The sequence below is a fragment of the Nymphaea colorata genome, chromosome 1 (genome assembly GCF_008831285.2).
Source record: "Nymphaea colorata isolate Beijing-Zhang1983 chromosome 1, ASM883128v2, whole genome shotgun sequence".
In the NCBI taxonomy this organism is placed as follows: domain Eukaryota; kingdom Viridiplantae; phylum Streptophyta; class Magnoliopsida; order Nymphaeales; family Nymphaeaceae; genus Nymphaea; species Nymphaea colorata.
The window spans coordinates 14,539,503-14,564,172 of record NC_045138.2 but is presented as its reverse complement, the minus strand read 5'-3'; the positions used below and the strand labels follow the sequence as shown (position 1 = coordinate 14,564,172).

General features: G+C 36.5%; 1 protein-coding gene across 3 annotated transcripts; it reads right to left on the bottom strand.

The window, feature by feature from the left end:
• Positions 1 to 5,192: 5,192 nt before the first annotated feature.
• On the bottom strand, positions 5,193 to 23,583 carry LOC116257520 (transportin-1). 3 transcript variants are annotated; one of them, XM_031634359.2, is made up of 29 exons: positions 23,182 to 23,583; positions 21,382 to 21,669; positions 20,503 to 20,592; positions 20,322 to 20,399; positions 20,112 to 20,192; positions 19,232 to 19,282; positions 18,873 to 18,958; positions 18,553 to 18,619; positions 18,409 to 18,465; positions 18,297 to 18,326; positions 18,111 to 18,173; positions 17,711 to 17,824; positions 16,983 to 17,096; positions 16,320 to 16,418; positions 13,771 to 13,896; positions 13,621 to 13,695; positions 13,429 to 13,500; positions 13,227 to 13,337; positions 11,988 to 12,071; positions 11,620 to 11,727; positions 10,016 to 10,117; positions 9,871 to 9,939; positions 9,714 to 9,788; positions 8,178 to 8,249; positions 7,963 to 8,087; positions 6,518 to 6,569; positions 6,359 to 6,427; positions 6,053 to 6,112; positions 5,193 to 5,944 (listed from the first exon to the last, which is right to left on the bottom strand). In XM_031634359.2, the coding sequence occupies exons 1-29, from the start codon at positions 23,353 to 23,355 to the stop codon at positions 5,861 to 5,863; spliced, it is 2,676 nt and encodes an 891-aa protein (XP_031490219.1). In that variant the 5' UTR covers positions 23,356 to 23,583; the 3' UTR covers positions 5,193 to 5,860. The 3 variants fall into 3 exon arrangements, with proteins under 3 accessions (XP_031490219.1, XP_031490228.1, XP_049934152.1); XM_031634368.2 differs by having other exon boundaries at positions 9,877 to 9,939; XM_050078195.1 differs by lacking the exon at positions 23,182 to 23,583 and having other exon boundaries at positions 20,503 to 20,657; positions 21,382 to 21,513.
• Between the last annotated feature and the right edge of the window lie 1,087 nt (positions 23,584 to 24,670).

The following is a 24,670-nucleotide window of genomic DNA, read 5'->3' as shown; positions in this document are numbered from 1 at the left end:
CTATCTCTACTGTGTGGCGCATTAGTTGGGCATGCTAAATACGTGGTGGTGATAGTCTTTGAAAAGGAATACCGCATCTTAGCCGTCACGTGGATGGTAGCTACCGACACTACTACGCACAGTCCCATACTCTTACAAGATGTGAGAAGAAGAAGAAGAAGAAAACGAACAAAGCCCTAACTATGAGATTTGAAGAGTTCAAACGCCTTGGGGATTGAACTTTCATGAGGTTTAACTGAGGTTAGGATATCAATATCATATATATTTTGCCAATGTCAAACAGATCTGGTCACGTACCTTGTCATCTGTTTTAAAAAGGTAATGCCAACACCACATGAATTCCACCGTGCCCTGGCAAGAAAAAACATCAAGAAAGAATTATCAGTAAATTGTTTAGCTTGTGTTTTATAGTCTTGAAGATGTGCTTTCTAAGATTCTCAAGATCTCTATAATTTGGATATTACTTTCACGTTAACATAAGGAAAGAGGCAGAAGAATTCCAACCTTAAATCCATGAATCTAAGATGTAAGAACTAATCAAAAATCGATAGTAAAACAAATGCCCTCATAATTTAATGGAGACTTGTAAAGAGATACTTGGGGCTTCAGTAAAGGGACATTTACTATATCTTCCTTCACTATCAAAGATGAATATATATATATATATATATATAAGAGTTAAATGGACTTGGGTAATTGGGTATCGTGTGGGAATGAATTTTATCAAGTCATTTATTCAAAAGCGTCACCCTCTAAACTATAACTTAATTTTTTTTTATGAACTACAAAATTTTGATATAAGAGAACATTTTTATAGTTTTATCATCTATAGATGATCAAACCTTCATATGGTCCATTCAAATAACTCTTTTTCGGTTCCCATAAAATCTAATCCATCTAAGGACGCGGACATGCGCCACGTATCAAACTAAACCCCCAAAAAATTTGGGTCACAACTTTGGGAAGAAATGCGCTGAGGACTTCGATGCTTAAGTCACTGTCGCGTTGTCATCAACCCTATCCACGGTGCATATATATAATTAATGAGTGCATTGATGATTACAGAGAGGCAAAACAATTTTTTTGTATTTTTTTTTCTTTTTTGAAAACTCAGTTTGGATACCACTTTCTCTCTACATTTAATTTGTTATATAGGTCTAAATTTTCTTCACAGTGGTAAGATCATCCATCTTCTGCTTCTTCTAACAAGAATGTATTTTTCACGGCCTTACTTGAACAAATAATTTATTTGAAAAATCTTGTTCTTATAATTTTGACGTAGTCTTGAAACATGTAGTGTCTATCATATTTATAAATCTTAATGTTTTGTTCAACTTTTATACTTTCAAGGTTTGTGTATGTATGCGGCTACTTTCTCATCATTCTTTTCGTAAGAAAATCTCCAAAATGTTATATATATATGAGATAACCCTCGTCAAGCATGCCTTGTTTCTAAAGGAAGTATAGAAAGCAAATGCATGAGAAGTCATTTCTGTCATACTAAAATGAAGTACTGGTTTCGCTATGCATCATCGACCAAACAAGGTCAAAGTTTACCAGAATAAAATGTTCCCTTTGTATCTCCAAAAGTTGGTGAAAATTTTTTCTTACTGTAAGACTTGAACTTTTTCAGGCTAAAAATAAGTAGGAACGAAAGCAAGGTAATTTTCTTCCTCTAGAAATTTTCACCTTTCAAGGTATACTTAAGAAAACTTTTACCGTCTTTTCGCCCTTTTTCTTTTCCACATCCATACAAACAGTAATTTTGAAGATGGTGATTGGTGATGGTCCATCAACAACTCTCTTGATAGATACGTGATACAAAAATTATTGTCATGCGGATTGCGGCTCCCCTTTTCATGGATTGCATACCAATAGGAGGTCGACAAGTTTGTCGACATTTAGTTGACAAGTATAATATAACTAAGATCAACACAGTTAGAGGACAAGATTTAAAGAGTTTAAAAATAAGTGTTTGTCTAACTTGTTATAGGGAAAAAAAAGAAAGAGAAATGACCAAATATGCAGACCAAAATATAATTTCAAAAAAATTTGACTATAATTTTTTTAAATGTTTATATAGATTAAATAAATATTTTTAAAAATTACATGTTTCTTTTATTTTGAGAAGGGGGGGTCCTATGAAAGCCAATTGCGTCATGTTTAGCTAGTAGGAATTATTTTTGAAAGAATTTGTAGACCAATAATTTTATAGGTGCAATGAATAGATTCATGCTCCTTTCTTTTTCAAAAACATGTTTTTAATTCATGAAAGTTGCCAGATCATGATAGAAAGTGCCGCGTGGGGGACGGGGGGGACATCAAGTTGGCAGGCCAAGCCCCATAATTTTATGGGGCCCTATTGGCACATTTTATATCTTATTTTAAAATCAACTTAAATTATTTTAAGATAATTTCACATTTTTAAAAAGCACTTTCTAAATTCATGTTGACCCAATATCATTTCAGTAATGTTCTAGAATTTTGATGAGGTTGGAATTCTAGAATTTTAAAATTAAAATTTTTATTTTTAAAGAAATGAAAATTATGTTATAAAACAAAGAATTTTCATTTTGGAATTAAAGAGTTGTTCTTGAATCACAATTCGGGAATTGTTATTATACTTTATGGGAGTGGAATTAGAATTAAAATTTTTTCATCTCTTTCAGTGGTACATGTCATGATGGTTTTAGTTCATCAATTCTAAAATTTTAATTTCTGTTTTATGAAGCACATTATTTTCAATTCTAAAATCAAAATTTCAGACTATCAAAACATAACGAAAATTAAAATTTGAATTTTCGTTCCTATTTCAGTTTGAGATGATATTTCTACCTTGCCAAATGCAGCCAGGCCGGCACTGTGCTACAAGCAGAGGTTCTCTAAAATGATTTTTAGTGATCTTTATTTACAATTTCAAAACGACTCTTTAAAACCAAACTATCTGGAGGGAGCGAGCCACTTACGTGCTGCTGCGAACTGATCCTCATGACAAAAAAAAACAAGGCATTCTTTTCCTTCTTCCCCATCAGCAATCACGATCAGACAGTGTGGCAAGTAATAATTGGGAAGAAAGAAGCTTTCAGTGACAGATGCCGGAAGTATTGTGGGCGAACGTGATGCAAAAGTGAGATATTTTATGGCTGGAGATCTTGCGACGCAGAATTTCGAGCAGAAGTGCTTCTTTTTTAAGTAATAATTGCGAAGAGTTTGGAATGAAAATATCTTGTGCCTTAACCTCTAACCTCTCTCTTTCTCCCCCTCTCACTTTCTTTATGGGGTGTTCCTAATTTTCAAATTGATATTTACTGCTTAATATCTTTGGAATCAATGATCCAATTACTTCTCATGAAAGTCTGGTATATGAGAGTGTGGTAGCTACTTGGTTTCCTACGTATATGCATAACTTCACCATGTGGAGAGATTCTTACAGGTATACTTTCAGTATATATGTAAATGATAGGTTTCTTTTCTCAAAAAAGAATATGCTAAGTCAGCAAAAGCAGGGAAGGAGTCTGATATTAAAATCCTCTGCAATCTTTGTCTGATATTAAAATCCTCTGCATTCTTTGTCTGCAAACATGAGAAATTGTGTAAGAGAGAGAGAGAGAGAGAGAACTATAGCTAGCAAAACAGGTGGTTTCATTTCTTAGGAAAAGTGACTCGCCCACTTAACTAATTTGCATGAGAAAGTTTTTCCATTACTTTTTTCCTAGGTAAGAGCATTCCCACACTTAAGAGAATCCAGTTTACCTAAGAAAGCTGCAAACTAACTTGTCCGAGCTTCTGGGGTTGTCTTCTGTACGCGAATTCTGCACACCTGCTGGGTGGTCTGCTCGCTAGTTCAACCAGTCGCAGTTGGTCATGTTTGAGTTCAAAAAATTATTGTAAATCTGTCCATGTTACTGTTGATGCATAGACCCACGAAAGAAAATGACATGCTTTAGAAAATAGAAGCCGAGGTAGGGAACCATATATATTGCTGGAATTATTGTGTCTAAAATTAGGTAAGCTTATAGTCCTTTGGATAAGCAAGCAGCATGCGAACTCTTCGGCGCGTTTGGGAAGAGTTTGGAATGAAAATATCATGTGCCTCTGTATTTTTAAGGATTTGAGAAAGTTATTTTTCTCAAAATTTTAAAAGAAAACGCTTATTCAAGATTTTGCTTGTACGTCAAAAGAACATAAAAAGACGTATTGAAAATTCGTGAGCATTAGGGGCGGAGCAAGGGGTTGGCCGGAGCCATCATGTTTTAAAATTTACAAGTTAGAATTTTTTGGAAATTGTATTTTGGCCCAGCTAAGAATTTTCGACAAGATTTATTAGCCTATGTTAAAGGAAGTCCCTCAACTGCTTGGCCCTTCCATTCCATGGCAAAAATTGGATCTCTACTTCCTGCATTTAAGGTTGTGCTGCTTCGCCACCCTTTTCTCCAAAACTTAACTTTCAGGTATTCTACATAACTTGGTATCTTCGCGACCTTGTTGATGTAAATTTTCTGGTTCTATCTCTATATCGCACATGTTTTGTGTTAAAACAAATGTGAAGAAGCATGCATATGGATAAAAGTTGGGCAGAGTAAAGTTTGGAAGTGGGCGAAGAGGAAAATTTTTTTTCTAAATCAACTGCTGAATAACAAGTGCCCGGCAAATCCATATAATGATGTTCTTGTCATTGACGAAGGTCAGCAAAAGTCGTATACTTGGCATGACGCTATGTCATTGAAGGGCAACCCTAATTTGCCTCGTTTTTTCCTTCTTTTTATTTTCCTTTACTATAACTTACAAGTAATGTGTATCATCCTATCGAAAAAAATTGATAAATTTAACCTCCAGAATTTAATTCAACTTGCATAAAACGTAAATGAAGAATTCGGAAATATGACGCTCTCGATACACGTCATTTTTAAATTTACTCAAACAAAGGCATCATTTTTAGCGAACAAGTCAATACATATGTTAAATTATAATCAAGTGTGCTTCATTGTTCTAGGTTTAGCCAAATCTAGCACCCGTTTCAAACATGTAACGCAGATCTAGACATCGTGTGAGAATAATCCTCTTCACACATCACAACGGATGCATCAAAAGTGAACATTGTAAAAAAATCGCTTAGTTCTGTAAAGTTCCGGTTTCATCCATAAATAAAGCGAATACAGTGCCAATCACGGTAGTTGAGGAAAGAAAACTCATATAACAAAGCATAACTTCTAAAAAACTGTCGAACTGTACAAGCAACATTCATACATCAAGTGATCGACTATCTTTACAGGTTCCGCAATCAAAATTATTACTGTAAAAAGAAAAACCTTGCTCCAAAATTATTCAAGGTGAAAAATTACAAACCCATGCTACAACATTCAAAGCTCAAAAAACAATTCCCTAAAAGACTTTCCAGCCTCAAAACTCCAAGGACCCGCAGACAACTCTTCGGAACTCCATTTAAGAAACTCACCAACAAAATTAACTAAACCAAGAAGCTGGCCTCTAGGTAAAAAAGAACCACAATTACAAAATAATAAAAACTGCAAAGAAGCAGGATGAATGGGAATGACTGTATACATGTGAATGGGGGTCAAGACTTCCCAGAGGCGCTTGAAAATCCGCACACCTGGACATGTATCCGCCGCTGACAACCACTGCCAGGGATTCTTCTAGCATTGAACAGGATTGGTCATGCTTCAACATCCTTGGCAAGCCAGGGCAAAGAAATTTCCAGAAACTCCACAAGCCATATGGCAGCTTCATTCAAGACCAACCAACAAGACACCCGAGAACACTGTGCCTACTGACGCACATACACATGGGCAAGAAGCTCACAAAATGTTGAATGCCACACTGATGATAAATATCCAATCTTTTACACTTGGTACTTTGAAAGCTTTTCCCGGACGGCAGGATCCAACGTGGACATGCATTGCTCCCATGCCCCGTTCCCAAGCATCTGCAGAAGTATTCATTTTACTGGCCTTATAGATTATAATCTGTATAATGATCTTCAAAAGTAGCAGCACATAAAATCTGATACACAAGTGAAGAATGAGCTGTTTACCTGTTTGTAGCCCTGCAAGACCTGGCAAACCTCATTGTGTAGCTCCTCGCTCCGTATCTCCTACAGAATAACAGAAAGATAAGTTGGAAGAAACCTCTTTCATGTATAGGAGAAAAATTGTGCACGTGTTGTGTTTTATTATACCAGAATAGCAATAGAACGTATCATGTTAACTATAGCAAAGTTGTCGTCCAAATCCTTGACGACACTTCTTGACTGCATAGTGTAGTCACCCATTTATCTCTTTGCGACTTTCAGTATTTATCGATAGACACAAGTTATGATGACAAAACACAATTTTCTTACATGCCAGCTCGCTACAGCTTTGAGCAATTGAATAAGTGAGTTCAGTGCACCAGATGGATTAGCCCGAACCTGAAAAAAAAAAAAAAAAAAAAAAAACCTCTCTTAAAATGAAACAAAAAATGGTAGTCATGTCATCAGTTCCCATATGCAAACACACACCATTGCACAAAGACCTCGAAAAGCATCCTCCTTTTCAATATCATCACGTATCCTGCATTAAGAGTTACAATCATAAGAAGCATTTAATGACAATGTACAAATGCACTAAAAAACAAGAAAACCAGAGGTTTCTGAATTTTCATAATGCTAGAAAATGTGGACGCAGAGAGACATTAATCTTTCCTATTTTGGTGAAAAAGATGGGAGAGCATCACTTGAACTTTTCAAGGTTAAATATCACTAGTTATAGTAAATTAACCAAAACTGCCCAAGGCCTTCCCCTCTGCTACTGTAGAAAACTGACGATATTGTATACTATGAACAGAAACCTAGGACCAATGCACATGTTGCAATAAAGATGCTATGACATAGTGAGCATACAAAGCGACACGAATTCTACCAGAGTCCATATAAATTAAGAAAAGAATTCATTTCAAACCACAAACGTGAAGTGATAGCTCAACCTGTGAAGGAGGTATAAAAAAGAAAGACTGGAATGGTTTCTTAAACTAGGGTCGCTGCTCATAAATTCTCAAAACTGAAACAGTCAATTAGAAATATGTCAAAAGTTAAGCAGCTTTTTATAAATTTCTCCTGACAAATTTTTTTTTCTAAAGTAAGTTTAGTTCTTCACAGATCCGATGCGCTTGGCTGTCGTCATATGATCCCCCTCCATATGCAGTTGGCAGCGAACAGTGGGTACAATCGAAAAGCCCCACAGAAACAAAACAAACCACTAGCAGTCTAAGTGATCTAACTGGACATGGTCAGGAACGCTTTGTCCAAAACACTTTTTACATCGATAGTTAGGCTTCTAGTCTATGGATGAACACGAGCCGAGTCAAGCCTGAGTTCAATCAGTTTAAGCTTGGTTCGACTAATGAAACCTCGAGCTCGAGAATAGCTCGACGAAAGCAGCTCGAGCCGAGTCGAGCCTGAGTTCAATCAGTTTGAGCTCGGTTCGACTAATGAAACCTCGAGCTCGAGAATAGCTCGGCGGAAGCAGCTCGAGCTCGACTTGCTAGTTACGTGTTGAGCTAAAACTCGACTCGGTAGTTACGTGTTGAGCTCGAGAATAGCTCGACTCGATTAAGGCTCGAAAGACTCAAAAGGAAGAATATTGGTAATAATCAATTAGTAACTAGGTCCAAAATAGCTGGAACTGCTTCCTGTTTGAGTAAGAATGCAGATGATATTGATAACCAGTCACAAGCTATAGCTTAAAAGATGATCAAAGATCAATACATCACGTAAAATATGTAAATCAAGAGTACCAGCATACATAAAATAATCATCTTTTAATCAACTTTCTTTTTGGCATAGAATCATGGAAAAGACCAGTTGTATGTTCTGTCACCTTCAACAAGCTATAGCCCTGCTGAGCTCCAATTTGTTCAAACTGGCTAATGCAATCAGTGTAATGCTACAAAGTGAATCAAACTTACATGCCCAGAGCAGCACACCAAGATTGCATGAAATGTTCCATATGTGGAGATACAACCTCCGGGCAAACCCAGGCAAGCCGTCCAAGTGTGATTGCACTATTTTCTAGTAGCGACTTGTTGAGACCCTGTCATGTCAAAAGTGTAACTTTAAACTGAGCACAGATGGAATAAGCCTCAAGTAAGCATAAGGGAAGGAAGTAGAAAAGATATTACACCTCGGCATTCATTAGTATAGGAACCAAGCTCGAGATTACAGTCAAGACCACGGGAGCTATCTCCTGGTGAACCTGAACATTCAGTATTTCATAGAAAAAATCAGCTTCTTTTTCATGCCAATTAGACTAGACTAACAAGCATAGTTCACTACAGATTAAATGCATCTAAAAAATGACTCCAACTCTAGCAAAAAATTATCATTTCTTATAGCAGCCAGAAGTCAGAAAAGCTATTCAACTAATCATTTAACTTGGAGTTACTTAGCTTTGCAATTACTAGGAATGAAGCTTCTAAAGTCTTTTTTACATTTAAATATATATACAACCAAATTCCCCAATGGGCGCAGCATAGCTGGCCAGGCTGGTGGGGGAATTAACAGTGTATTATCAGTTCAATTCTCATGGGTACTACTTCCCTGGACCATAAGAGGTAGCAAGCACGACACTCTAGTTGACGGGTCTACCATAGGTCCACTCCATAACCAAAGCAGCCCTAAAGCCCAGGAGCAGGGGTAAGAAGGGAGCTTCAGCTGGCTGCCATTCACCTTAATGCTACACCCATATCAAATTCTCAAAATCCAAATCTTCAGTTCAATAGAGAGAAAGCACGCCTAGCCTTCATCACAGCATGTATTACAAGTTTTATCCCTTTGTCTTATTGCCCATTAGGTAGATAAAATGTCATAAGAAGACCATCAACAAAGAGCCCTGTGATTGAAGAAAAAAAAGGGGCACACACGCTCTTTCCACCTACAGACCTGAGAATGAGAAGAACTGAAATGATTGCAGTTTTTTAATATTGGAGTATTTTGGACATGAGTAGAAAAAGTCAGGCAAGTACAAAGAGAGGAAGGACAAGGATACCAAAAAAGGGACGAGAAAGAACTAAAAAGAAGAGAAAATAAAAATAAGAAGCCAAGAAACTAAGGAAAACCACAAGTTAGGTTTGCCTTCAGCAGATCTCCAAAGGAAAGAAATAACTGCCAATACTGTGTTGTGGTTGACCACCTTACACCTTAAAAAAATGCATGGCATAACTATAAAAAATAAACGGGTGAGTGCTGTTCTTCAGCTGCAAACCATCTGCAGCACTGTCTCAAACCAACTCATGTGTCAAAAAACCCCCACGGAATTGTGTAATAAGCTTTGTCTAGCTGCAGCCAGTACTGGCAGTAAAAGATCTGAAACCTATTGCCAAGCAGGTCGATACTGGAAGGCATAACCATTAAGTATAACAGGTGAAGTTCGATTCCAGCTAGTGGCAACGCACAAGAGAGATATTATGATGGCAACCTTGTAATCCATTAAATCAACCCATTTCCTGTCAACAACCGCTGTTACGGAACCAAAGCAAAACTTGTGGTTTTGAATAGCATTTCTTTCCCACTACAACGTAGGAACTTCACCTTTTCCATTTACAGAGGAAAGAATGCAGGAAACAAGAAAACAAGCAACATGAATGATAGGTAAGATCATATATCCATTAGCATATCTAACCCATCCATTCTAGCAGAGCATAACAGGAAAGGAACTAACCTTAACAGCCAATTCACCAATGGCCCAACAGGCATTATTTGCAACTGACACAGTCTCCTTGAGATCAGGAGTATTCTACGACAGAACATTTTAAGATTAAAGCCAACTCATGAAAAAAAAAACAAGTGGTTCAACAAGTTCAAACTAGACAGCGTACCCTTACCAACTGTTTAGCTGCAATATTAAGAAATTCAGGCAGTCGAGGATGCAGATGAGCTGGGCAAACCTGATCCATGAGGAAGACTTTAGATAGCCAAGAACTGAAAAACACAGAAACAATGACAAAAATAAAAGCTTCACACTTTTGAAAGGTCACCAAGAAGTGCAAAAGCACTTTGACGAACATCAGCAGCAACATCTGCACAACACTGTAAGAGCAAATCCCTCAAATTGCTTTGTGCAACCTACATGTACACAAGCATAAAATTACTGTTAGCCGCAATTCTCCATTGGCCAGAACAATCCAGACATGCAAAATTGTCAGAGTCGGGAATATTTGTTATATTTTTTATACAACAAGAAGTGTAACAAAGTAGAAATTTGGAATTCGCAGAATGGTCTAAGGAGTAATACCATGAATCCTTAGATATTTGCATCAAAGAAAGTATTGGAAAAGTACATATACTTTAAACAGTAGCCAAGGCATCAACATCAGGTGGACCATTGTGGAATTTTTCCATGAGTTTTAAAAAGTGTATGATATATCAAGGACAGTGTTTTCCATCTGTAAGACTGTTGAACCAAGACGAGTAAGAATAAAAAGACCGAATCCATAATGCATTAGCCAAGGCATCAACATCAGAAGAACAATTGTGGAATTTTCAATGAGTTTTAAAGCATTTGTGATATATCAAGTATAGGACAGTGTTTTCCCACCAGAAGACTGTTCAACCAAGAAAAACAAGGATAAAAAGACCGAATCACATAACGTCATAGCTTGGCAGAGCTTTTAAAAGTTCTTTCCTTAGCTAAAACTAAGCCTAAATTTCACAATTTTTTACATGGAAAAGTTGCTTGAAGCATTATGCAAGTTCCAATCATAGCCAAGCCAGCTGAGTTATGGAAGGTACCACAAAGTTCTCATAAGAGAAATACTTAATTTTTTTCTGACATTATTGGATCAATGATCCTGCACAAGCAATCCATTTGAGGTCCCACTAGGGTCAACCCAAAAGATGGCTCAGTCAAGTTGACAGGCTTGTCAATCAGAGAAAATAATAATTTTCATCATGAATCCAAGTGGTAATTAAACAGCAGCAACAAGTCTTTGGCCCTTCGACAGGCAAAAAGGCTGGATAGGAGAACCAAATAACATGTAGGTCCGTTTAGATAATGGTTTTACCAAAGTTCACCAGAACAAGAAGAGTGTCAGGGCCACCATTTACAAACTCAAAGTGGCCAACGAAGGGATATAGCTATGCCACAGAATACAACTTCATTACAAGTTCCCTCTCAAGTACATATAGTACTGTTATACCACAAAACTAAGTCTAGATCAAGTGTCCTCTTTGATAAACGTGGATGAGGCAAAAAATCTTAGACGAGTGTGCTTGATCAAGATGATTCAAGCATCAAAGGCATCCCAAACACAAATGCAATTTTATACTGTTCTAACTTCTAAGTATACGTATCAACACAAAAATTCACATACTTCAAACGTTAAACCATATTTGCTAATTTCATGTTCTATCTGGCTGGATATATGCACTTGACAATCACAGTGGCATCATGGAAATCGGGAAATTCACTAGCATATCATTTTATAAAATAAGCTTTAGAACATGACTTCAGGAAAAAGAAAAATGGCTAAGCAAGTCAACTAAAGAATTAGAATTTGTAACATAATTAGAAAATAAAAGCAAATAATGTGCTACCGAAATTAATGTGGATATGGAAAACACAATACCAAACTCTCAACTCCACTGCCAAGACCTTCCACAAGTCCTGAAAGTAAATCAAGGGAGCAAACAATGAACTCCTTATCATACTGAACTCCAGCAGAAACAGGATCGACCTGCATATACAACATAGCACTTATATGAAAATCAAAACAAAAAATGGACGAAAGCAAGAGAAAAAACTAGATGGCAACAATAGACAATTATTATATGAAAAAAGCAAAGAATCCAAAACCACTTAGCACCTGACTAACTACTGGCACCTTACGAATAAACAAGATGGATTAATAAGCAAATGGACTCTATAAATAGGGCCAACCTTGCATTATATATAAATTAGCATGTAGAAGAACAAAAGCTGGAGCATTTTCTTCACCTTAGCCATCAATTGTGACTGGATCAGGTGGACGCATCTCTGAAAAACTGGTTCAGCAAACTGTGTAAAACCAGGACCTAGTGCCTGAAGCATCCAAAGAACAAGGTATGAGCAGCCAAACAATTTTAACAAAGAACTTTCCAGCAGAAGACAGTAAGCCAAATCAAAACATAAAGAAACTATAGGATAAGGGAACACAAGGCCTATAAAAGAAATGCAAAAGTGAACCCAACAATAAGAAAGAAAGACAGAAAAGTAAAAGCAAGTTTTCCTTGGACCAATATGGCACAAAGAATCATGGGCTTACAAATTTTCCATGGTCATTACTAGCAAATCAAGGACAACTTTCTTTTTTCAAATAAGCAAGCTGGGGTTAGGTAGACTCCTGCCAGAATTATTCTAACAGAGGTATATACTAGGTATTGAACCTTGCATCCTTCAACCTGAAAGTCTCACATCCCATTCATTAGCCAGGTGGGCGGACAATCAAACAACTGGCCAAGGACAATAAATCATGAAAAGAAGATTGAGATAGTGTTTGAAAAACACTCCAAAGCAGCTTTTTTGAGGCAAAACAGCTTTTCATTTCCAAAACAGTTCTTTTAGTGACTGGATGACATCAAGGCAAAACAACTTTTCGCTTCCAAAACAGTTCTTTTAGTGTTTGGATGACACCAAAACCAGGGTTTCTCAAAAAACATTTTTAAGAAAACCTGGTTTTGGAAAGGGATTGAATAACCGTGCACCTAACAAAAAAAAAAGGTTTTGGGTGAGTCATCCAAACATACAAAACAATTTATAAAAAATGATTACAAAACCGAATTTTTCGCAAAACCGATTTTTTCAAAACAACTTTTTATGAGGGTGTCATCCAAACACGGCCGAGGCTTTATAAAACAAGAAGGTTCACCTGTGGGTTCTGAAAAAGACATAAGAGATACCTACCAAGAACCATCCAACTTCTCAGCAGTTTAACATATAAAAAAAATTATAAACAACCAAGTTAACTGTGCACTTCTTCAATGACCATAACAAAGTAGAACAATACAGGGAAAATAAAGCATTTCAGAATCTGTAAAATACAGAAAAAACAAAAAATCTTCCACTATCGACAGACACATGATCAAAAAAGATCAGGTTCAAGAGAACTGAGAAAATGAAAACAGAAAAATTAAGGACAAAAACTTTGTATGCTTCATAAGCTTGTATTCCAACTGCAACCTAGCAGAAAAGGCATACCTGTGCTATTGAAGTGAAGCACTCAAGTAACGGAAATAGATCCTTATCCGAATTTGATAGTTCTTGCCACTTCGAAATGAGAGGTGGCATCAAAATGTCAAGATACTTTGGCTGAATAACCATTATAACCATTGTCAGGATAAAAAGAACTTTCATCAAGAGAATTACTGCAGTAGACGAAAAGCACTTAAGAAAAATTAACCTGGTTCAACTCTCCTCCAACTGCATCAGCCAGAGTACCAATAGCATCATATACAATTCGAAGGTTTCTCCTCTGCAAATACCAAAATGAAAATCATAGGTTAAGAAAGACAAAGGGGACAGTGAATTGGTAGCTTTGGAACTTCACATTTTTAAAATGAAAACATACACCTTAGTGAAATGAAAAAACAACCTGATATTTCCCAAAGGCTATTATAAGATGCTGCAAAATAATCTCCAAACGAGGAGCCAACTCTTCTGCAGCTTCCTGTCAATAAAATAATAATAATCTGGCTCAACAGAAGGACAACCTTCAAAAAGCTGCCAATGAAATCATACCTACCTCTTCAAGTGTTGCAAAAGCAGAACATGCAGCCTCCTGCACACGCTTATTTGTATCTAGTATTCTTCTTAGTAGGCCCATAAGCACCTTATCAAATTGCTCATGACCTTTCTGATTGCCAGTGCCCTGTGCAATAATCAACGGGAAAATAAATAAAAACAGCAAGAAGACACATTAGTCAACCACCATCGCTACCCAAAATACCAAGCCTAGACTAAAAAGATAAAGGAAAAGAAGAAAACCTCAAACACTGCGTCAGAGAAACAATATTTGAAGTACAGAATAACGAACCACAAAATCAATAAAATACAAAACAAAGGATCACAATTGAACCACAGAACATACAGCTCTAGAAGAAAACAGATGCAATACAGTTAAGGGGACACAACAATTACCTAAATCAATGTATTTGCATTAGCCTAACAAATTGACATTGACATGGCATTCAAATGAAGAGGACATCGATAAGCAAGTACTGAAATTTCAACATGGTCAGATTAACTCTAGCAAAACAAGAAATGCTTTTTCTGCCTTCAACCTACGTTGTCAAGGCACCCAGGCAGCAGCAGCACCTAGGCAGGCATAGGCAAAAAAGGAAACTTAATTTTTTTTAGTTATGTTAATATGTCAAGTTATTTTGATTAACTATTACTAATATTTGAAATGTGGAGAATAGTAATATAATACATATTACATATTACAGTATATAACAGTATACATTTTACTAAAAAATATATATAACAACATATTACATATTACAGTATATAACAGTATAATACATATTACATATTACAGTATACTATAACAGTATAATACATATTACATATTACAGTATACTATAACAGTATAACACATATTGCATATTACAGTATATAACAGCATACAGATTACTAAAGCAGTATATAACAATATAATACATATTACAATATTATAGTATGTAGGAGAATCATAAACAGAAAAGGTATAACAGTATGAATAGTAATACAGACTATTATTCAGTAAAACAGAATACATAACAGGAATCATAAACAGAATACATATAACAGTCTACTAATGGCTAAATCATATATAAAACAGTCATATATATTACTAGTATATAACAGAAATGAGAAATCACTTTAGAGACGGTCATGTAACAGAAAGAGAGAGAACAAATTAACAACTCAGACTGAAATCCAAAATCAGAAACAGAAACATATATAAAACAGATAGACTGTTTAGATAATACATTTATATATAAGTTATATAATATCACAGGTATGGCAAACTGTACTTAAAGAAAGCGTAATATAATAAAAAAGACTAACAGTACATAATAACATACATATAAATACATGAAAGTAACAATCCATATAAGTACATAACCATGCCAACATATACATATAACAGGTATCACAATACTATATATTATATAACAGGCTAACAGTATATACATATAACAGGCTAATGCAATGCTATATAATAGGTATAACAGACTGTACATAACAGTATATACATATAACAGTTATTACAATATATATATATAACAGGAATAACAGCCTGTATTACAATACATATAACAGGTATTATATATAACAAAACAGACTACCTGTACATAACAGGTATAACAGCAGGTATTATAACAGTATTATGCAAAATTAACAATACATAAAACAGGTATTACAATACATGTAACAGGTATAACAGCAGGTAATGATGTAACATAATGTAACATAACACGAGCTAGGCATGCTCACGCCTAGGCCAGCCTAGGCACCAGTACATATCCCGTTGCCTAAATGGTGGACTTAGGAGACGGGTGTGTACTCAGGCTTAATCCACGCCTAAGCGTTGCCTTAGCGACGCCTTGACAACATAACCTTCAACAGACAGCAATGTAAAAGCTGGCAAAAAAAAAGGATTTTTTCCAGCACAAAATGAACCAAACACCAGCAGACATCCTGGGATAGGTCCTAGCCGGCAGTATGCGCCTCTTGTCTTCTTATAGTCTCCCCTCTCTGAAACCATTGCTATTCCCCGAAGTGCCCATTCCAACTCCTTCAAGGCACTTTAGTTCTTTTATCTCCAAAAGAAGGCGACTTCACAACAGATATTCCAAATGCTAGGAACAAACTTCTTTCTTCCTCTACCCAACCCCCCTTCCTTGTACTTGCCTTCCTTAGTTCTTTGAGCTCATATTGTTCCTCAATTTATTGTTTGAACTTTGAATCGAACAGATGAACAAACGCTGGTAAGTAGTCCTAACTGGTGGATGGATAACCAGGCTGTCATACACTTCCCAACCCTACCTGAGATGTTCAAGAAATGCTAGTTGCCGTAATCCTAAATCATGTTGTAGGCAGCAATAATTTGCCAAAATCTGAAAAACCATGTTCTACCACATACTTGCAGCTATGGCACCACCTGAGTTAATAAACCATTATGGGTACTGAGGCTACTATCAAAAGCGGGCAGAAACCATCAAACTGGCATATGAAATGCAGATGACTCTCAAAAGGGATACCAAAATTAAAATTTAACAAAGTGTCGAAGAACGCAGTTTATTTTACCTGAACAAGCCATTTGCTAAACCGGGAAAGAGTCCAACATGTGATGCTTCTTATAAGAGGAAATTTGTCATCCAAAAGTGGAGTGAGAAATGCCACTATCTGCAAGAAAAGCCATCTAAGGAAAAGAATTCACAGCATATTTCTGATTATAATCATGTTAAATAATAAAGACAACTATGAATCTGAAAATTAGGCAGATGAACATGAATGAAATCAGTAATCACAGAGAAATGAGACAAACATCTGTTTGCATTTGAAATATGCTCATTGCTCAGTTGAAGAGCCAGGATTTCCTATTCTTGCTCTATAAATAAAATGTTACAACTAGCAGGCAGATACATGACACAGAAGCAAGCTATGATGACTACCTTTTACAGTGGGGATGGATGCGAAGTTTAAGAATGAAAATTCATAAGGTTCTTCCCACATCATATTTGCTGCTAGAAGGTACACATGCAACAGAACTAGAGAGAGACAAAAACCTCAGCTTTGCAACAGATAATTGCACGCATTTAGAGCTTGCAGAAGAAATGTATGAGAAAAAATGCTCTTTCTATGGCATCAAAAGACAATTTTGCAAGAGTGGACCAAAATATCATTCTCAAAAACTGTAAAACTGGATCATAGCATTATCAAAATTCAGTAAAGATTACCGCATACTACCTCAGGCAAATGAGGATAGAGGCCACTGTAACAGCCTTCAGCAATGGCACCTAATGCTAATACAGCTGCTTCCCTTTCCTTCCATGCAGCATCTTCAGCAGTGGATAACTTGGCCTATAAATAAGGAAGACAGGTCCAGCAACATACATTAAATTATAGGACGAATCCTGTCCTAATGGGATATCAGCCACAAAATGACCATTTGCACAGCAGCGTCTGACTAGGATACTTTTCATATTCAAAAGCAAAAAATAGAAAATAACTCATGCCATATAGAAGGAAATTTGACAAATAAATAAAAGCAAATTTTTATCCATTTAAGCTGCAATTCCAGCAGGGAAAACCACCAATTAATAATGTCTACTTCTTAGCATGTGTTTGCAGACTGCAGGTAGGAAAGGCAACTCATATCCAAGACTGCAGCACAACTGTTTTCACACTACGCTTGTTTATAAAGAGATGTGTCTTAAAGTCTTGGAAGCCTTTCTCCAACTCCCTTTGGAATGTTATGAAAAGACTTGACGGGTAATGGAATGATTGGTGATCACAGAGACCACCAGTTGACCACTGTTACTTCAGTTACAATCCTGTTTGCAGAAAAAATAATTTACATCCAATATACGCATATACACACTTCCCCTCCTATACCTTCTCTAAAGCAGCATCTTACATAAAGGATTCCATAAGACTTTCTAAAACATACAAATTAGAACAAGTTACATGATTACCTGAACCAAGGGCATTGTAGTTGGAAGAATCTCATCCCCAAAAATATTTGACAAAACATCAAGCGCAGCTGCACTGCATTTCCTCAGGTTCCATACATTCACAATATCATCATCCTACAAAAAAACAAAACAAAATGCAATACAGTTTTTAAGTATTAAAAAAACTTTAAAATGGCCAGCCAAATGGAAGACCTTTGACTGGGTGGGGAAGCAGAAATTATATGTAGGACATATGTATGCCACACTTTCTTTCATGTAAAATTCGGTTTAATATCATGACGCTAGTTCAAGTGGTTTTGACCCTATTGGACACTGTAGATGTAAATCAGAATAAAGACTGAAAACAGATTGCAATCTGCTGTCATGTTTCTTAATTGATGAAAAATAGATGTCAACATACATCATCCTCATCTGGATTATCAGCTCCATGTAGTCGAGAAGAATGAAAACGTGGTTTCAGGTCCTACACCAAGCAAAAATCTGGTGAGCATTACCCACATCCAGCATTTGTAGACTATACAGCATCAAAAACAAAATTAGAAAACGGAAACTCCAAGTAGAGTTAAGCATCAAATACAGCCATTACCTGATCCCTGTCTGGGAAAGATTCATCATCCTGCAAATGCATGCAGGAACATCAATGAACGGAACAAGAAAAATAGTAAATAGAAGTACAGCATGTGAACTAACATGATTACCTCAGCATCATCAAGAGATTCATCATCCTCAGCATAGGCCATGTTTGATAATAAAACCTAATATACAAATATTAGCAGCTTGGAAAAACATTCCAGATTTTGAAGATATTCTTTTGACTTCACCAAAAGATCTGACCATGTTACCGGAATAAGACGTGGTAAGAACTCCATTAAGTTCTCCGGGTGTGAGTGAGCTTCACAATATGCAGTCCTAATCATCACAAAAAGCACAGTGAAATTTCAAAAAGAAAGAACTAAGAAAAAAGGGATAGAGAAAAAAAGTCAAGCCAGTTGTTACTTGTTTGTTGCTTGGTAAGTTATCTACTGCAATATCATTAAATATTCTATACAAACATGTCAATCCCTTACAAGTTCAGCATAATTGGTGAGCTCTCGTTTTTCTTGTAAGCAAAAAAACTGCAGTTCATACATCATAGAGGAAGCTGGGAGAAAGGAAGCAATACCAAAATTCACAAGCCTCCAGTGCAACTTCATCATCAGTGTCCTTGTTGGCTTGCAACATATATTCAATAACATTTCGCAAATGTGGCTGTAAAACATGGCATAGAAAACAAAAAAAGACAGGACTTAACTACAACGATTATAAAATGCAAAATGGCTGTCGGTCATGCTTCTAAAGGATGAGTAAATTAGTATATGATGCAGGAAATAAGAATATAGGATCTGTTTTGCTTATTCCATTAGCCAAAAAAGGCAGGCACTATAAGCAGGTTTAGAGCAACCAAAAAATGCACAAATGTACAGCGAATGAAAAGTGCACAAAGTTGCCATAGTATCAGGCTATCAACATATGATGCCCTACCTCCAAGAAAGATGGACGGATTTCAATTAACTGAACAAGTGCTGAGCACACCTGAATATTATAAGACAAAGAGGAAATCATCATTAGCACAAAAAAACTCCCATCTCCGAGAATGATTTTAACATATAAACCTTTCATATAAAGCCATTACATATTTGTCCCTTTTTCAGTTCGAATAATGGCATTTTGACACATTGGCAAATTGAAGTTACAGAACTTATACATCCATAGCACAAAATAGAATCACAAATAATGGTTTATTTCCCAGAATGATGGTTAGAAACCTTTCACAAAAAGCCATACATACTTGTCCCTTTTTCAGTTCAAATAATGGCATTTTGACACATTACCAAATTGAACTTATAGAACTACATCTATAGCACAAAATAGAATCACAAGTACAAACAGACAATAGACAAACTGCCACTTGTGTTATACCCTTAAGGTTCTCCGATTTTTTTATGTTGCATCCTTATTCCTTAACCCGTCTACTTAACTCTCAGCGCTATTTTGTTTTTGCAATCTGACAAAATTTTGCCATTTTACATATTTTTAGAGTGGAGGATGTTCACGCTGCCCATGTTTATGGCAAACAAATGAAAGGTCTACCACATAATTGCAGCTGCCATCACATGCAAGAGAGTCTCATTACAGTCACAATTTTCTGCAATGCTCAAAACTCACTGCATATGGTTACTTGGGCCATGGGACTACTATCATTAGAGGTAGATTCGACACTTTCCTCTTCCAAATAGCAGATGAAACAGTTTCCCAGAAATTAAAACAGGAATCAACTTTGATCAGTTTAAGTAGCACAGAGCTTTCAATTGAGGAGAAAGAAAAACCAATTGTTAACAACAAGGAAGAGCAGTAACCAGACCAGCTTTCGAACGTCTGCGACAGGATCATGTGCAAGAAGAAACAGACCTTGGAGGTACTGATCCATAGACATAAGCAATGCCTGAAAGAAGGTTGCGTTAGAACCAACATTGGATAATCAAAAGAACAGAAAAGCATGTCATTGTATCATTAACGTTTGCATCAGTTATGTTGCACACAAGCACACACAGGGAATTGGCTGCATGCTTACAGCAGGCATAAGCACAATAAATTGATTTACAGATCCCAAAGCAAGCTTTCTGAGTGACGCATGGGGTGACTGGAACATCTGCAAAGAGATCAAATCAAGTAGCATTTTTGTCATTATGGTCCAAACATAGCTCCAAAAGGAAGGAAATATAAAGCTGGCAATCATAAGTACCCAAGCAAACCTGAAATAATCTTGGCATGAAGACATTAATCGGCCTCTCAGCTAACCCAGGAACCTCGGTATCAAGCTCTTCAGGTATGTCCTCACAAATCTGAGGTTGCTAAACCAATCAGTTCACTGACCACAACTTCACTCACCATTATCATATGCACCACACTGACAACCATATGAGAACAGTGACACTTTTTGAATATCTGAAGAAAATAATAAATAAAAAAAATGCATCCAGATTCCAATACTAATATGGGGGTGGATAAATCAGATTTCAATTGGCAAAATACATAAAGAATCAGATGTGGTACAGCCAAAATAAAACAAGTCCACACACTAAATATAATGTTATTAGACACCTCAACATCAAGCACACAGAAGCATATGGACGTAAACAGTTAAATCAAATAATTGGATCAAGAACGGCTTCAGTAGCATCATCCTTGTTAACATACCCAAGAACACAGAAGGAGAAAATTTGAAAAAAGTAGATGGTCTAGAGGGAATAAACCAGCAATTTTGTACAAACTTCCTCCATGTGACATAAATATTGCTATGCCAAGACACAGTAGTTAATTTATACACTTGTTTAAGCAATTCATGATAAATGATTATATAACCATACATTGTTTACCACTCATCATTATACATGTAAAGAAGCAAAAAAAATTAATTTGTATGAGCTACATAGCAAACGAAAAAATAGGTCTCAGAAAATCAAGAAATAGCCCCATATTCTGTGAGACACAACACTTTCCTAGTGTAATCTTAATATGCATTTTCTTAAGGATCCATTATGCAACTATTTGTTGGTAACAAGAAAATTATTTGGAAAAAAAGCAACACTTAACAACAGAAAACATGATCACAAAGTGAATTGCCTTGGTACCTTTGACAAGGCATCCATAGCGCCCTCCATATGATTGAAATCACTGCTATCCAAGCAGTTTACAAGTGCTTGTAGCAGCTCAGGCCAGTTAAAAACATGCCCTTGCATCACAATTACACTGATTACGGTTCCAACTGTTGACCTGATGTGCCTATCGGCTGCCCCTATGCAAGGAACCAATTCAGATTTGATATATGCCTGGTAGGAAGGAGAGAGAGATTGGAAGCTAGTTCTCAGGTTATTTTTTAAAAGCAACCCAGCTGCTTGGCGCACTTCAACCAATTTCCCCTGTTGATAAAGAAGATAATTGGAAATACCAAAGTCAAATAGATTTACTGAGGACATCTTTTTGCAATAAGTGATTTAGATAGATCATAAGATGCCAAATCAGCAATGCAGTAATTTGCAAAGAATATTACCAATGAAACACTAATAGAAAGCATAAACTTTCATATCTTGGTCCAGGAACACTAAATGTTATCAATGAGTTAATGAACTCCACCAAATTATTTAAGGAAGAGAGAATATTATTTTACATATTGACTGAAAAATGAAATGGAGAACCTAGCATACAATAAAAGCAAGAAAAATTAGGTTGCCGGTAGCTCATTTGTACCTCCTTGATCCCTGCCACAGGCAAGAAAAACATCCAATGGGCAAACCTATTCAACATAGGCCCTTACAAAAGTCAAAGACACTATGCTGCATTACAACCTAAAAGATGAGTGCTAAAAGAAACAAGCGACCATGATGACACAGTGCAAAGCTGCAAATGATTATAGACAATGAAGACAAGCAGAGTTAAATTACTGCAGCTAACAAGCCATAGCTCGAAAATATCCAGATTTTTACATGTTATCAGTATTTTATTTATTTTGACATAATTGACTTACATGTCTTTGAAGCCAGGACGCTGCACAACAAAGGGCGACTAATGGCCGTGAAAATTTAAAAATGAGAAAAATCATGTTGATATGGACGTCCTTCGGTCCATCACATTTATCTACTTCCGGACCCTGTTGTGTAAATACGTTGTATCCTGCACAATGCCCATGCGACATGGGATTGAAGCTTGGAGCCAAAAGCAACTCCATAATCAAAGGCAACAGCAGAATATATGATTATGCAATGATGGTGGAAAGCAACTTGTTAAATCGGGAAAAGCAGTATCGAATGATTGCCATTAACCAACACCGCCCAAACCCATACTCTTACCCAAGGCCACTAGCATGGACCAATGAAAAGAAGTGGAAAACTGCTTGTTTGAAACGAGCATATCTATTATTTGGAAGTGGCGGCACATCCCAGACCAACTAACAAAAGATAAAGTACTACACTATCGTTTTGTAAAAATCGTCAAATAGTGGTTTCAACATAGATAATGCTAAACCATTATGATAATAGTCGAATTCGATATTCAAGCCAACTAAAATAGTACAAAAGCATCGTACATGAAGATAAGGTCCACTGTTTGCAGGAATGGTACCAAAGCTACATGAAAAGAAAACAATACTAAATCATTTCCCAAACTATCCTGGGCCATATTCACTTCGAGGAACAGGAGAACTGCCAAAATGAATAATAAAACGACAAGACAAAACATTCGAATCACATAGCACATGCTTCAAACGTACTCCTAATTCTAATCGAAGTGCACGATCGCCTACAATCGGCAAGAAAAACCTAAGGTGAATGAATCAACAAAAAACAAAATAGCCAAAATCCGAAAATGCACTTAACGGAACAAACTAGACATAATCCGATAGAGAAACCCTAGTTATCAACAGGTGACGTCGATACCTCAGCCCGCGCGAGAATGAAAGCGAGATAGTTGTTGAAGTCGGGGAACTGGCTATAGTGCTGCAGTTGCTGCCATATCCGAGCTTGATCAGATGTCGGCGAGCGGTACTCCTCCAGGACGCCGCAGATCTCCCGTAGACCTTCTTCCCGCGGCTGCCAGATCGCCGTCGCCATCGCGTCGCCGGAGAGGAGGACGACGATGACGTGGAGGAAGATGAAGACGAAGGAGAGAAGTGGAACAGGATCTCCACTACCTCTGCTCGGGGGATCGATCGGGAGGAGAAAAGGGGGGCGAAGATTGGCCGACTTCCGGCGAGGATATAGGCCGGAAGGGAAGGGGTTATCGTCCGGAGAATGAGCCGACGCGAATGGGGCGGAGCAAAACAGAGGCGGATGGCCCGGATTTTGTTGTCCGATTATATACGAGTGAGGGGGAGGGAAGGCCAGTTTAAGAGTACGTATTAACCTAAATAATGATAAAACGAAACTAATCTCTCTCTCCCATATCTATGTTTTTTTCTTTCGTAGAATACACCCATCTTGTTCAATTATATAAAAGAGCCTAGCAAGACCCGTGTTCCTGCTCTATTATCAAATGAAAATTTGTTAATTATATACTTAATGTCTTGTAAAAAAAAAAGTTTTGCTTTTATATATGTAATATATATATATATAATGTATTCAATCACATGTTTCCTTATTAAAAGAAAAAAAAACTTATTGTCTAGAAGTCCTATTCATATGGAAATGAGGGTATTTCATTTCTTAAAAATGCAGTTTGGTTTTTAATTTTTTCTCTGCCACTCAATCTCATTAAAATCAATTGCTAGTGCAATTCTCATCCAACCTAATATGTAAGGGTTTGGTAAATGACGATTCTTGCAATGCAGAGTTACCTAACCGTCTAACTAAGGTTATCTATTTATTACATATGAATAATTGAAATCTATTTATTACAAATGAATAATTGAAAGAAAACCAATGAAAAATGATATGAAATAATAGTATGTGCCTAATATACCTGTCAACATTTTATCCCTTTTTTTAAACCTTCTATCATGTTGGGTCGGTTGGCCAGAGGGCTCTAGGTAAGATGCAAAAACCAAACTACTAAAAATAATCATGAAAGTGTTTTTTATACAATCCAACATTATGAATATGATAATAAGCGTGATTTGGTGACAAACATGCATTAAGTTAGTCACTTTTTTACTTTAATCATATTTTTTAATAATAGAAAAATGAACGGCTCTTATAACTCAAATTTAGACATAAAAAGTAAACTTTTTATTTTGCAAAAATAACTTGAATTAAAATGTGGTTTATATTGAATTACTGTTTATCAACACTTTAGAGTGTTCACGATTTGATTGTAGTACATTTTAACATAAAATTAGAGGGACTAGTTTTTTTCATTTTCCTTGGTGGTGTGTGTGTGTAAGGGACATTTACTTGTTTATTAACGAGTCGAGTTTAAGCTCAACTTTAA

Bases quoted from the DNA above. Each gene is read 5' to 3' on its own strand.
- LOC116257520 (XM_031634359.2), bottom strand. From the start codon at position 23,355: ATGGCGACGGCGATCTGGCAGCCGCGGGAAGAAGGTCTACGGGAGATC. The intron at 8,250-9,713 runs GTTAGTTCCTTT...CTGAATGTTCAG, and splicing joins TTGGTGAATTGGCTGTTAAG to GTTCACCAGGAGATAGCTCC. The intron at 5,945-6,052 runs GTAAACAGCTCA...ATACTTCTGCAG, and splicing joins TCTTGCAGGGCTACAAACAG to ATGCTTGGGAACGGGGCATG.